The sequence below is a fragment of the Myotis nattereri genome (genome assembly GCF_964212035.1).
Source record: "Myotis nattereri genome assembly, chromosome: 11".
NCBI lineage: Eukaryota > Metazoa > Chordata > Mammalia > Chiroptera > Vespertilionidae > Myotis > Myotis nattereri.
The window spans coordinates 28,579,134-28,593,878 of record NC_138086.1 but is presented as its reverse complement, the minus strand read 5'-3'; the positions used below and the strand labels follow the sequence as shown (position 1 = coordinate 28,593,878).

At 38.6% G+C, this 14,745-nt stretch overlaps 1 protein-coding gene across 1 annotated transcript in view; it reads right to left on the bottom strand.

The window, feature by feature from the left end:
- Positions 1-10,404, bottom strand: part of LOC308526865 (aldo-keto reductase family 1 member D1-like) — a gene marked incomplete at both ends in the record, with an annotated part of 48,665 nt that extends 38,261 nt beyond the window's left edge. The window contains one exon of the mRNA XM_081102116.1: positions 10,312-10,404. Coding sequence (XP_080958242.1) covers positions 10,312-10,404 — 93 coding nt within the window. The remainder of the gene's footprint in view (positions 1-10,311) is intronic.
- Between the last annotated feature and the right edge of the window lie 4,341 nt (positions 10,405-14,745).

Here is a 14,745-nt window from a genome sequence, read left to right as displayed (position 1 = left end):
GAAAAGCAGTTGGATCTATGACATAGAAACAATGAAAACGTTACAGCAAAAAAATGGGGAGATAAAAAAACAATCCCCAAAGGAAAGAAAAAGAGGATCACCAGAAAGAGACTTAAATGAAATGGAGGCAAATAACAGGTCAGGGAAAGAATTCAGAGTAATGGTTAATAAGGATGCTCAAATGGCTAGATGACATGTCTAAATACACACAACTCAATGAGAATTATAAGGAGCTGAATGAGAATGTCACTAACATGAAAAGGAACCAAGAGGAAATAATGAATGACCTACCTGCAATAAAGAACACAATGGAAGACTTCAACTGTGGACTAGAAAAGGCTGAGGACTGCATCACTGAATTAGAAGACAAGGTAGGAAAAAACACACAAACACAGCAACAACTGGAAAGAAAACAAAAAGCAGGAGGAGAACCTAAGGGAGCTTTGGGACAACACGAAATGAAACATCTGCATAATAGGGGTACCAGAAGGAGAGGAAGCAGAGCAAGGAATAGAAAACCTGTTCAAAAAATAATGACAGAAAACTTCCCTGATATTGGGAAGAAAAAAACCATACAAGTCCAAAAAGCACATAGAGTCCCAAACAAGTTGAACCCAAAAAAGACCGACACCAAGACACATCATAATTAAATTGGCAAACATCAATGACAAAGTAAGAATCTTAAAGGCTGCCAGAGAGAGACAGAAAGTTACCTACAAGGGATCTCCCATTTAGAATAAAAACTGATTTCTCAACAGAAACACATCAGGCCAGAAGGGAATGGAATGAAATATACAGTGATGTAAAGCAAGGGACTGAATCCAAGAATACTATACCCAGCAAGGCCATCATTCAAAATTGAAGGTGGAAGCAGGAGCTTCTCAGACAAAAAAAAGGGCTAAGAGAGTTTATTACCAAGCCAGAAATGCAAGAAATGCTAAAGTGGCTGCTATAAAAAGAAGAAATAGAAAGGCAAGAAGGAACATAAGCATGAAGAATAAAAATGATGACAAACAAGTACCTATCAATAATAACATTAAATGTAAATAATTAAATGCTCCAATCAAAAGACATAGGGTAGCTGAATGGATAAGAAAACGTGACCCATATATTTGCTGTCTACAAGAGACCCACCTCAAAATAAAGGATTTACACAGACTGATAGTGAAGGGGTGGAAAAAAATTTTTCAGGCAAATGGAAATGAGAAAAAAGCTGGGATAGCAATACTTATATCTGACAAAATAGACCTCAAAGTAAAGGCCACAACAAGAGATAAGGAGGGCGACTTCATAATACTAAAGGGAGCAATTCAGAACTAGGAAATAACTCAGGTAAATATATATGCACCCAATGCAGGAGCTCCCAAGTACAGAAAAAAGACTTCTGGAAGATATCAAGGGAGAGATTGACAGCAATACAATCATAGTAGGGGACTATAATTCCCCATTGACACCACTGGATAAATCCTCTAAGCAAAAAATGAAAAATTTTTAAAAAAGCAAAGAAACAGCAATCCTAAATGACTCACTAGATCAGATGGACTTAATAGACATCTTCAGAACATTTCACCCCAAAGCTACAGATTATATATTCTTCTCTAGTACACACGGGACATTTTCAAAGATAGACCACATGTTAGTGCACAGGCAAGGTCTGTTCAAATTCAAGAAGGTAGGAATCATACCAAGCATCTTCTCAGATCACAATGGCATAAAATTACAATATAAACAATGAAAAAAATCAAACACTTGGAGGATAAATAGCATGCTATTAAACAATGATTGGGTTTAATAGCAAACAGATCAAAGAAGAAATAAAAAGCATCTGGAAACAAATTACAATGAAAACACAACAATCCAAAATCTATGGGACACAGTGAAAGCAGTCCTGAGAGGGAAGTTCATAGCTCTGCAGGCCTACCTAAAAAGAAAAAAGAAAAGGTAAATTATCTAACCTTGCAATTTATTTATTTATTTATTTATTTATTTATTTATTTAATATATTTTATTGATTTTTTACAGAGAGGAAGGGAGAGAGACAGAGAGTTAGAAACATCGATGAGAGAGAAACATCGATCAGCTGCCTCCTGCATATCCCCCACTGGGGACGTGCCCGCAACCCAGGTACATGCCCTTGACCGGAATCGAACCTGGGGCCCTTCAGTCCGCAGGCTGACACTCTATCCACTGAGCCAAACCGGTTTCGGCGAACCCTGCCATTTAAAGAGAGCAGCAAGAAAACCCCAGGGTAACCAGAAGGAAGGAAATAATGAAGGGGGTGTGTAGGAGGCAGCTGATGGATGTTTCTCTCCATAGAGATGTTTCTAACTCTCTATCCCTCTCCCTTCCTCTCTGTAAAAAATCAATAAAATATTTTTAAAAATCACATAATCATATCAATTGATGCAGAAAAGGCATTTGACAAAAACCCTGCACCCTTTTCTGATAAAAGCTCTCAGTAAAGTGGGAGTAGAGGGATCATACCTCAACATAATAAAAGCTTTATAGCAAAAACTAAAACCATTTCCCCTAATAAGAACAAGACATGGATGCCCACTTTCACTGCCCATGTTCACCGTAGTACTTGAAGTGCTAGCCATAGAGATCAGACAAGAAGAAATAAAAGGCATCCAAATTGGAAAAGAAGTAAAACTGTCATTATCACAAATGACATGATATTGTACATCGAAACCCTAAAGACTCCATTAAAAAACTACTAGACTTAGTAAATGAATGCAGCACTGTAGCAGTATACAAAATTAACACCTAGAAATCTGTGGCTTTTTTATATACCAATAATGAACTCACAGAAAGAGAAACTAAAATAACAATCCCATTTACCATTGCAACAAAAAAAAGTAAGATACCTAGGAATAAATTTAACCAAGGATGTAAAGGACCTGTACTTAGAAAATAACAGGATGCTGAAAAAAGAGATAGAAGAATATATAAACAAATGGAAGAATATACCCTGTTCATGGATTGGTAGAATCAACAAAATTAAAATGTCCATACTACCCAAAGCAATCTGTAGGTTCAATGCAATCCTCATTAAAATACCAACAGCATATTTCACAGGCATAGAACAAACTCTTCAAATACTCATATGGAATTTTTTAAAAGGGCCCCAAATAGCCACAGCAATCCTGAGGAGGAAAAACAATGTTGGAGGGATCACAATACCGGATATCAAGCTGTATTACAAAGCCACTGTTCTCGAAATTTCCTGGTACTGGCACAAGAACAGACATATAGACCAATGGAACAGAACAGAGAACCCAGAAGTCAACCCAAACCATTATGCTCAATTAATATGTGACAAAGTAGACAAGACCATACAATGGAGTCAAGACAGTCTCTTCAATAAATGGTGTTGGGAAAATTGGACAGATATTTGAAAAAAAAAAAAAATGAAACTAACCACCAACTTACACCATACACAAAAAGAAACTCAAAATGGATAAAGGACTTAAACGTAAGACGGGAAACCATAAAGAGTTTAGAAGAAGCCATAGGCAACAAAGTAGCAGACATGTGTCATAGCAGTATCTTCACTGATATAGCTCCTACGGCAATGGAAACTAAGGAGAAAATAAAATAATAAGACTACATCAAAATAAAAAGCTTCTGCAAAGCGAAAGAAACCATTAACAAAAGAACAAGAAAGCTCACTGCAAATATGGGATAACATATTGCCAGTGTTATCTTTGATAAGGGTTTAATCTCTAAAATGTACAGGGAACTCATACAACTTAACAAAAGGAAGATAAACAATCCAATAAAAAATGGGTAAAGGACCTAAATATAGTATATACAAAAGGCCAAGAGACATATGAAAACATGCGCAGTCACTAATCATCTGAGAAATGCAAATCAAAACAACAATGAGGTACCATCTCACACCTGTCAGAATGGCTATCATCAACAAATCAACAAACAACAAGTGCTGGCGAGGATGTGGAGAAAAAGGAACCCTCTTGCTCTGCTGGTGGGCATGCAGACTAGTGCAGCTACTGTGGAAAACAGTATGGTGTTTCCTCAAAAAATTAAAAGGAACTTAGATTTGACCCAGTAATTCCACTTCTAGGAATGTATTACAAAAAACAGAAACACCAATCAGAAAGGATATATGCACCACTATTTTCATAGCAGCACAATTTAAAATAGCTAAGATTTGGAAACAGCCTAAGTGCCCATCAGCAGATGAATGGATTAAAAAATGGTGGTACATCTACACAATGCAATTCTATGCTGCTGTCACAAAGAAGGAATTGTTAACCATTTGCAGCATTATGGATGGAACTGGAAAGCATTATGCTAAGCGAAATACGCCAGTCAGAGAAAGATAAATATCACATGATCTCACTTATTTGTGGAATTGTTATTTCCTTTCTGTGTTACCATGTTACCTTGATTGTTCATGGTACTTGGTGGGTTGTTCCTCTGCTGGAACATTTAAAACAGTGAATATCTTTCTTATTTAGGTACTGTCTTAATTTTAATTCATCAAGTTGATAATTAGAGGTCTTTGTTTTGTTTTGTTTTCAAGTAGATGGTGCTCTAGTACAAGCTTCTGTTTTCTCTTACCAATTCTACTTGCCCCTGGGGTGGGGGTGGGGGTCACCACTGTGGTCATGGGAGTTGCCACCTGGGTGATAGGGTGGTGAGTGCTCTGCTGTATTTTGTTCCTCTGGGTCTGGAGGCCTCACTACTATGGTATGAGGATGGGGTGGCTGAGGGGAGAGTTTGCTTTGTGAACCCAGTGCTCGGTTCCCTGGTTCCCTTCCTGTCTGGTGCCACTACACTATATAGAGCTGGGAGACCAGAGACATGTCTTTGCTTTTGCTACCAGGCTCCACTGCACTAAGGGAGGAGGAAGCAGGTTCTCAGGTGCCCATGCTGTTTCTATCCCTCTTACTCTCCACTGGGCCATAGTATGAGGGCCACACCCTGACTCCTCCACACGACCCCATTAGCTGGGGCCACAGGCTAGCCACGGTGGCTGTGGAACCACATCTGCAGACACCATCTCTGTTTTCTCCCTCATATTGCCTCCCCTAAGTGTTCCAATACACCCTCCTTCAGATGTACCAATGTGTGTCTCTCTCAAGCTTGCTAGTGTGTTGAACAGAGTAACTTTTATTGCATTAAAGATGTCTGATTAGTTGTAGATTTAAGGGCAGATAGACATAGGTCTATGTAGTCCACTATGGTGCTCTGTGATGACATTTTAAATATATAAAAATGTGTCTCTACAAACAGTTGGCCAATAGATAGATATATGAAAGGATGTTCAGTGTTACTATTCAACAGGGAACTGCAAATTAAAACCTCAATAAGATATCACCTCACACCTATCAGAATGGCTATCATCAATCCTATATAATAAAGAGCAAATATGCTAATTAGACCAAACAGCAGAACAACCATCCAGATGACTTTCCAGACGAAGCCAGGGCTGTGTGGGCTGAGCCCCTTGCACAAATTGTGTGCATCGGGCCTCTAGTAAATTAATAAACAAGTGTGCGTGACGATGTGGAGTAAAGGAAACCCTTGGGTGCTGTTGGTGGGAATGCCTATTGGTGCAGCTGCTGTGGAACGCAGTATGGAGTTTCCTCAAAAAATGAAAAGTGGAGCTCTGGCCAGGTTGCTCAGTAGGTTGGAACATTGTCCCATACACCAAAAGGTTTCAGGTTCGATTCCCAGTCAGGGCACATACCTAGGTTGTGGGTTCATGCCTTGGTCATGGTGCATGCAGGAGGCAACCAATCAATATTTCTCTCTCATCTCTCTCTCTCTCTCTCTCTCCCCCTCTCACTGTTTCTCTCTCCCTCCCTCTCTGTTCCTTCCTCTATTACTCTCTAAAATCAATAAATATATCCTTAGGTAAGGAAACAAAATTAAAAATGGAACTGCCTTATGAACAAATGATTCCATTTCTGGGGATATAGCCAAAGAAACCTGAAACATTAATTGGAAAGAAGATATGTACCCCTATGTTCATTTCACCATCATTTGTAATATCCAAGATTTGGAAGCAGCCCGAGTGCCTATCAGCAAACAAATGGATAAAAAAGCTGTGATACATTTATACAATGGACTATTACTCTGCTGTTGAAAAGAAGGAAATTTTACCCTTCGCAACAACCTGGATGGACCTGGAAAGTATTATGCTATGTGAAATAATCCAGTCAGAGAAAGATAAGTATCACATGATCTCACTTATATGTGGAATCTAATGAACAAAATTAACAAAAAAAAATAAAAACAGTCTTATAGATACAGAGACAAGATTGACAGCTGTCAGAGGTCACAGGGGTTGAGGGGCTGAATAAAAAAGATGAAGGGATTAAATAAAACAAAACAAACTTCCTCATGGACAAAGTATGGTGATTACTACAGGGAAAGGGGGGTGGAGGGAAGTAGAAAAGTGTAAAGGGATGATAAATGGTGATAAAAAGAGATGACTTTGGTTGATGAAATTACAATATTCATGCTGTATTATGGAATTATACCCCTGAAATCTATATAATTTTGTTAACTAATGTTACGCCAATAAATTCAATAAAAAAGGAAGTGAAAAAGACAAGAGCTAACGTAGAAGTGTGGTATTGACTATTAGCCTGAAGTAATATTTGGATGGTGTTTTGTTTAGTAAAGATTATGTCACAGAAACAAGCTATAGTAGTGAAAGTCTTTAATTATTCAACCATCACTAAAGAGACTTTTCTAAAAACTGAATATATGGTATACTCTTTCTTTGTTAAAAGTATTCTCCTTAGGAAGATAAACGATCCAATCAAAAAATGGTCAAAGCCTCTAAATAGACACTTTTCGTAATAGGACATACGGATGGACCAGAGACAGATGAAAACATGCTCAAATTCACTAATCGCCTGAGAGATGGAAATCAAAAAAACAATGAGGTACCATCTCACACCTTTCAGAATGGCTATCATCAACAAATCAACAAATGACAAGTGCTGGCAAGGATGTGGAGAAAAAGGAACCCTCTTGCACTGCTGGTGGGCATGCAGACTTGTGCAGCCACTGTGGGAGACAGTATGAAGTTTCCTCAAAAAATTAAAAAATGGAATTCCCTTTTGACGCAGTAATCCCACTTCTAGGACTATATCCCAAGAAACCAGAAACACCAATCAGAAAGGATATATGCATCCCTATGTTCATAGCAGCACAATTCACCATAGCTAAGATTTGGAAACAGCCTAAGTGCCCATCAGCAGATGAGTGGATTAAAAAATGGTGGTACATCTACACAATGGAATTCTACGCTGCTGTCAAAAGGAAGGAATTGTTACCATTTGGAACATCATGGATCGAACTGGAGAGCATTATTCTAAGCAAAATATGCCAGTCAGAGAAAGATAAATATTGCATGATCTCACTCATATATGGGATAAAATGATCAACATAATTTGATGAAGAAAAATAGATCGATCTAGAGACAAATGGTAGTGGAGGGGAGGTTAGAGAGCAACTAATGGATTTGTATGCATGCATATTAGCTTAACCAATGGACACAGACATTGGGGTGCTGGGGGCTTGCCCGGGGTGGGAATGGCTGGTGAAATGGGAGGGTCAATTGGGGAAAAAGGACACACATGTAAAACTTTAGACAATAAAAAATAAAATAAGATAAAATAAAATAAAGTATTCTCCCTGCATTGGCTGGAGTGGCTCAGTTGCTTGAGCATCATCTCATGCACCAAAAGGTAACTGGTCCACTTCCCACTTATGGCACATACCCAGGACGTGGGTGCATACTGTAGGCAACTGATCCATGTTCCTCTCTCTCTCTCTTCCTTTCTCTCTAAAATCAATAAAAACATATTTAAAAAAATATTCACCCTTACATGGCAGAAGCAGCAGTGGGGTGAACTATAATTACTAAGTTAGTAATTAATTACTAATTAATTTTAGCCTATCTGGATAAACTAGTTGGATATGTGGACATAAACAACAAACTTTATAATTTTTAAATGTATCATTAGAGAATTCTATATAAATTCTAACAGCTTTGTTAGGAAAATAAATTTTAGAGAGAAAAATCAGAAAGATCAAATAGAATACCATATATGGAGACTGAAATAAGTGATATGATAGGAGTGCAAAGATTTTTTTTCACAATTAAGGACAATGTCAATAAAATAAAGAGTTCTGTTTCCTAAAATGGCCAATAGCACCCTTCCGCCACTTGAGAAATGAGCAAGTCCTTAAGGATGAACTTTCTTTTTTTTTCTTTATTGATTAAGGAATTACATATGTGTCCTTATCCCCCCATTGTCCCCCCGCCCCACTCTTGCCCTCACCCCCCTGTTGTCTGTGTCCATTAGTTAGGCTTATATGAATGCATATAAGTCCTTTGGTTGATATCTCCCCCTTACCCCCACCCTCCCCTACCTTCCCTCTGAGGTTTGATGGTCTGATCAATGCTTCTCTGTCTTTGGAACTACAGGATATAACATATGTCCTAGGGCAACATATTTGTATGGTATTGTGCAATAAGTACAATACATGAGTCTGAAAACACAGTTGGAGTGATTCATTTTAGCATCACTCCCTTTGACCTACTTGGAAAATGTGTGCTTCCCATCCCTGAATTTTAGGCTCTGTGACTCTAAAGGTCCTAATTCACAGGGGAAATCAGCCTCCTTATTGTAAGAGTTCAGCATTCAAGGAAAGAATTGCCATGTTGGCAGGGGTAACATACCTTATCACAAGGGGATAGGTGAACCAATGATATACTCATTACCAATTGTGATTGTTAATGGACAAAGCAGCAGCCATAACTTGAGAGGGTAGCTGACTAGGGATTCAGACAACTCAGGGATGAGGATTTGGGACATAACACTAGGTAAGTCACCCAGATTAGCAGAGATATTGGCTAAGGATACAGGGAACTTAGAATGGGGATTCTGGGAGGAAGAGAATAAGTAGAAGTTACAACTGACTACAGCTTTAGTGGCAAGGGCCCTATTCATCCTGCTAACCTACCTCTTTAAAAATTTTCCCAGGAAACAGACCAAACAGAATTATGGAAGAGTTGTTCCCAGGGGTGAACTTAGCATATAAAAGAAATTGACAGCAGGGGTAGAATATGTCATAATGAACCCCATTTCCTCAGTCCTCAGAAGCATTGGCTGCTCATTACTCACATCTGGTTCCCTCTATGGATGACCCAGGGTATAAAGGCCTGATGCCCTGACCTAAACTCAGCACAACTCTGTGGCACCATTCCCATTCCAGAACTCCCTGTGGCATTGATGAGCAACTGCATTGCAGTTCAACTGTCCCCATTGCACACACCCTTACAGGCCTGGTCTCTGAGAGTACTCTCCAACAAGCCTCCTGCGTGCAAATCTCCTTCTCAGAGGCTGTTCCCAGATTTCCCAATTTAACACTTGGGTAGAGAAGCATTTCTTAAGCCACAGAAAGTACTAATGGTAAATTAAAAGAGTGCTAAATGTGAGCACATTAAAATTGGGAATCTCTGTTCATCAGAAGACACCATTCATTAAAAGAGTAAAAAGGTAAGTGGGAAGAGATATTTCCATGTAGATATAACTGACGAATAACACATATGCAAATATTTTAAAAATCCACTATAGCAATAAGAGAAGAGAAATCCAATTAAAAAAAAAAACGTTCGTGGAAGACACAGCCACTTTGCAAAAGATCTCCAAATGTCTAATAAAAATATGAAAAATTAATCTCATGTAGATTTAAAAGGAAGTGCAAATTAAAACCAGAGTTGCAAACATTTAAAAAATCAGCAAGTGTTGGTGAGAATGTTCCCTCATACTGTGGGCTCCTTGTTCATTTTGTTGATGGTTACTTTTGCTGTGCAGAAGCTTATTTTGATATAGTCCTATTTGTTTATTTTCTCCGTAGTTTCCTTTGCCCTAGGAGATGTATTTGTAAACATATTGCTACAGAGATGCATTTTAGACTGAACTAAAAGTGATCAAATATGAACTTAAAAAAAAATCACAGGACATAAACTCACTAATTTCATGTGCTTGAGATCAATAAAATAAGAAGCACCCTGCTGAATTTTAGTCAAGAAAGCAGAAAGGTCCCATTCTCTAATCCAAGATAATTTTAAATCACAAATTGATTTAGTTTAATGTTTGGCTCAATACTCATTCAGCCAAACAATAGCCCTTGGAAGTTGCTTTCAGTATTACAAAAAGTGAATCAATTAGATCCATTTAAAATATATTACAGATTATACTTTAGAAAAGTTTCTTATTAAAAAAAAAAACAATACAGAAAGAGACATAAAGTTACCAAATTAGGGTGTGAGTAGGTAGCAAACCCAATGATAGGAATGCTGTTTCCATCACTTAGAGGTATGCGGTGATCTCCTGCAGTGAGTTCCATCTTGGAGAGCCTAGGACTTCAGTTTTCTGGGAGTGATTCGGAACACTTTTGGATGGGAGTCCTAGGGCCTATTTAATCAAAGAAAGGAGGGCCAGAGGGAGGAGCAGTGGGAGGGAAGAGAGATTGACAGATCTATTTCTCAACCTGTTTTCTTCTGGGTTGTTTTGGAAATACTGAGATTGTCCTTTGAACTTTATTTGAGACATAAGAATACCTCAATTGAGAGTTTATGCTTATACCTCTGCAAAGAAAAGATTGAACAACAACAACAACCAAGGAAAGGAATCGAGTGGGGTTCTGTTAGGATGCTTTTGTTGCCAACTAACAGGTCTATCTCAAATTTTCTGAGAATATAAAGGAAATTTATTGGTTCATATTCCTGAAAACGTCAACATTAGGACTAGCTTAAGGTGAGTCCAGAGTAGTTCCTGTCCCAGAACTTCCCTGGAGATTCTGAGGCAGCAGGATTGGGCAGGGGTCTGGATTGCTACCACCTAGAAGTAAACTTGGAAACATTGGGCCAGAAGAACAAAGGAAAAGGCAGGATACAATTTCACACCCTCTGTCTCCTGGCTTTCTCAGCTGACTCTCCCCTTATCATTGAAAGACAGTAATCAGCCCTTGAAGTGACTCAGCTCCAGCTTCAGGTCCACTAACACAGAGCTTACCTCCTCCATAGCTCAACCATAACCCAGGAATGGAGTCTTTTTTGCCTCAATAGTCTTTTTTGGTTGAACCACCCATTGCTAAATCAATCAGAGTAGTCAAAGGAAATAAAAGACTGATTTGATTGCCTTAAGAGAATACTAGTAGAAGCCATTTCTACATGTGGAGTTGGGGTTAATCCAGTGGTTCTCAACTTTCCTAATGCCGCGACCCTTTAATACAGTTCTTCATGTTGTGGTGACGCCCTATGTCATTGTTAAAAAATTGAACATAATTAAAGCATAGTGATTAATCACAAAAACAATATGTAATTATATATGTATTTTCTGATGGTCTTAGGCAACCGCTGTTAAAGGGTATTTCAATCCCCAATGGGGTCACGAGCCACAGGTTGAGAACCGCTGGGTTAATCCCTCCTGGGAAGATTCTGGATGTTGTTAATGAAGGGGAAAGAAGTAGTAATTAGGGAAACAATGGTTATTTATTTTAATCTTCCTCTAAAGGACTGTGCAACAGTCCATGATGATGGAAGTGTCCTGAAGTTTGCCTGAAATTGAGTTACCCTCTCTCTAGGAAATTAATTCTTGCTAATATACACACAGGCAGTGGGCACAATAATTTCCACCAGTGTGGGGCAGTGTGGAATGTGGGCAGTAATGGTCCTCAATATCAGTTGTCAAATCAGTCCATCACTCATTGCCACCTTTGTGTGCTAAGATGTTAGCTAGAATGTCTCTTTATTATTGACTTTCTAGCTCTATGAATTTTAGCACATGTATAGATTTATATAACTACCATCACATGTAGGATACTGAAACATTCTATAACCCAGAGAATGCCTTCATGTCATTTCTTTATAATCACCCCCTCCACCACCTGCACCCCCTGGAGAAGTCACTTGCTGTTGTTCATTCCTATTGTTTTATCTTTTGAGAATATCATATGAATGGAATCATACAGTATATATAGTCTTTTGAAATTGCCTTCTTTCAGTCAGCATAATCTGTTTGAGATCCAACCATGTTGTGGCTTGTATCAATAGCTTATTTAGTTTTTATTGTTGCATAGTCTCCTATATAATAAAAGCACCGTATGCAAATTGTCCTCTCACCTGGGAGTTCGTCTAGGAGTTCGACCAGGGGGTTGGGCCAGCCGGCGAAGGGAGGGAGGCCCCAGCTGGCAGGGGTGGTGGCAGCAGGCAACTTGGGGAAGGGAGGGAGACTCTGGCTGGCAGCCGTGGCAGCAGCTTTAGGTGGCCAGGGAAAGAGAGGGAGTACCCGGTCAGCAGCCACAAGGGACCCTACCAGTGCACGAATTTCATGCACTGGGCCTCTAGTTACATTATATATTTGTACCACAGTTTGTCTATTTGAAGGACATTTAGTTTGTTTTCAATTTTTGGTGATTGTGAATAGAACTGCTGTAAACATTTGCACACAGGTGTTTGTATCAACATTAGTTTTTATTTCTCTAGCAGTGAGATGGTTGAACCATGTGGTGTGTTTGACTATGTAGGAAGCTGCCAAACCGCTTTTCTCAATGGTTGTAACATTTTGCATCCCCACCAACAATCATATGAGTTACAGTTGTTCTCCATCCTTGACACAATTTGCCATTGTTTGTATGTTTTTACTCTAGTCATTTGATAGATTTGTCATGATATCCCCTGGTTATTTTAATTTTCATTTGCCATGTGGATGATGATGTTGAACATTTTTTCATGTACTTATTTGACATCTTTATTTCTTCTTGGTGAAGTGCATATTCTAGTCTTTTGCCTATTTTTTAATTCATTTGTTTGTCTTAGTGTTGAGTTTGGAGACTTCTTGGTACATTTTTGATACATGGTATTTACTGGATATGTCATTTGCAATCCCCCCCCCCCCCCCCCCCCCGTCTGTAGCTTGCTTTTTCGCTGTCTTAATTGTGTCTTTTATGGAGCACAAATTTTTAAATTTTGTAACGTTCATTTTTTTATATTGTGTTTTGAATCTGACCTCCAGATTCTCAGGTCATTCAGACTGTGTATGTGGTTAAGTTGGAAAGCACACTTGTACCTTTCCTGTACAATGATGAGATTAGTAGTATTTAGTCACATCAACATGCAGTTTTGCAAAGACTACGACTAGAGAGGACATTCCTAAATGCACAGAGTAGTCTGACATTGACTCATAATGGGAGTGCTGACGTCATTAAAGCTAAGGGGAATACTTTGAGATGTGGAAATTTAAGTCTTTGAGAAGTTCAATAATTTTTAGTTTTAGAATTTGTTTTCTACATTTTTCTGAAGTTCAAGGATAAGGATAGTAGTTTTGGGGTAAAAGGCAATAGTTTTCAAAGTTTTTAAAAGCTATTCTGGCAAGAAAAAGTATTATTTACCCTACAGATAGGCAAAGAATGATCAAAGTTTACCAGAAAATACTGATTGAACCAACATTTGCTCTTTTATTTCATGCTATTTGCAGGCTAGCCCATTTAAAGTGAATTTACTTTTGGAAAAGACTCATTTGCCAAGAGTGAATTTGAATCTGTGGTAGCATAACTTGCTTGACATGCTTTAGTTTTTGTGTTTAAGTGTGAACAATTAATGAAGAAAATTGAATTAAGCTTATCAAAAGGTGCGTTACGATGTTTGAGACAGTGTTTGATTATTGAAAGTATCCACAGAACTCAGTTTACAAGTTACAGGCAACAAGCATAATATAGCAATGGCAGGAGAAGGGAATGTATTGGGAGAAGTCTAGTACAGACCTTTCTTACCCTCCTACCACTGGGTTGCTTAGGATATACTTTGTCTTAGTTTTTTTTAAAATACGTGTTTATTGATTTTTAGAGAGAGAGGAAGGGAGAAGGATAGAGAGATAGAAACATCATTGATTGACTGCCTCTTGTACAACGTGGGCATGTGCCCTGTTAGTTGAACAGAGAACCTCTTGGTTCATGTGTCGACATTCAACCCCTGAGCCAACCGGCCAGGCTGTCTTCAGGTTTGAACCACCACTGCCATGTGTATGAAGCACCTTGGTACCAGACAGCCCAAACCTGTTCAAGGTGTGCTCGTTGCCCACGTGTCTCCCAGCTATATGACCAGCCTAAATTCTCAACCCTCCCCAAACAAGGTGTAAGTTAAAAATCCAATGACTAGTACTAAACATTGCTGGTACATCTGCCCCCAAACAACTCACTGCCCTATGGTTAAGGAACTTAATAGGTTCTGTAGTAATGTCAAAGTTCAGTTATGCTGTGTGCAGTTCTGGAAATAAGCATTTTGTCCTTTCAAACCTGCTGAGATTAACCCATGCTCTACAAAGGGGATATTCAAAGATGTGGACAGACATAGACAATTTTCTCACACAGGTTAAATAATCAAGGTAGGGAAGGAGAGTTGATGGGTTGAAAATGTCACAATTATGGATAGTGATATGTAAAGGAGAAGCAATGATGGCAATAACCCGTCTCATGGCATTTAATTTATTTCATAAAATGTATTATAATTGTTTTCAATCCTGGGAGGAAAAAATTCTTTTAATACAGAATTATTTCACCAGTCCTTTATTTAAACATGGGTATGCTTTCTTTTCCTTTTTAATTTATCTTTATTTTTCAAAGTATTAGCGGTGTCCCTGTTTTTCCCTCCATTAACCCCTTCATCTTTCACCTGCCCCTACCCAGGCC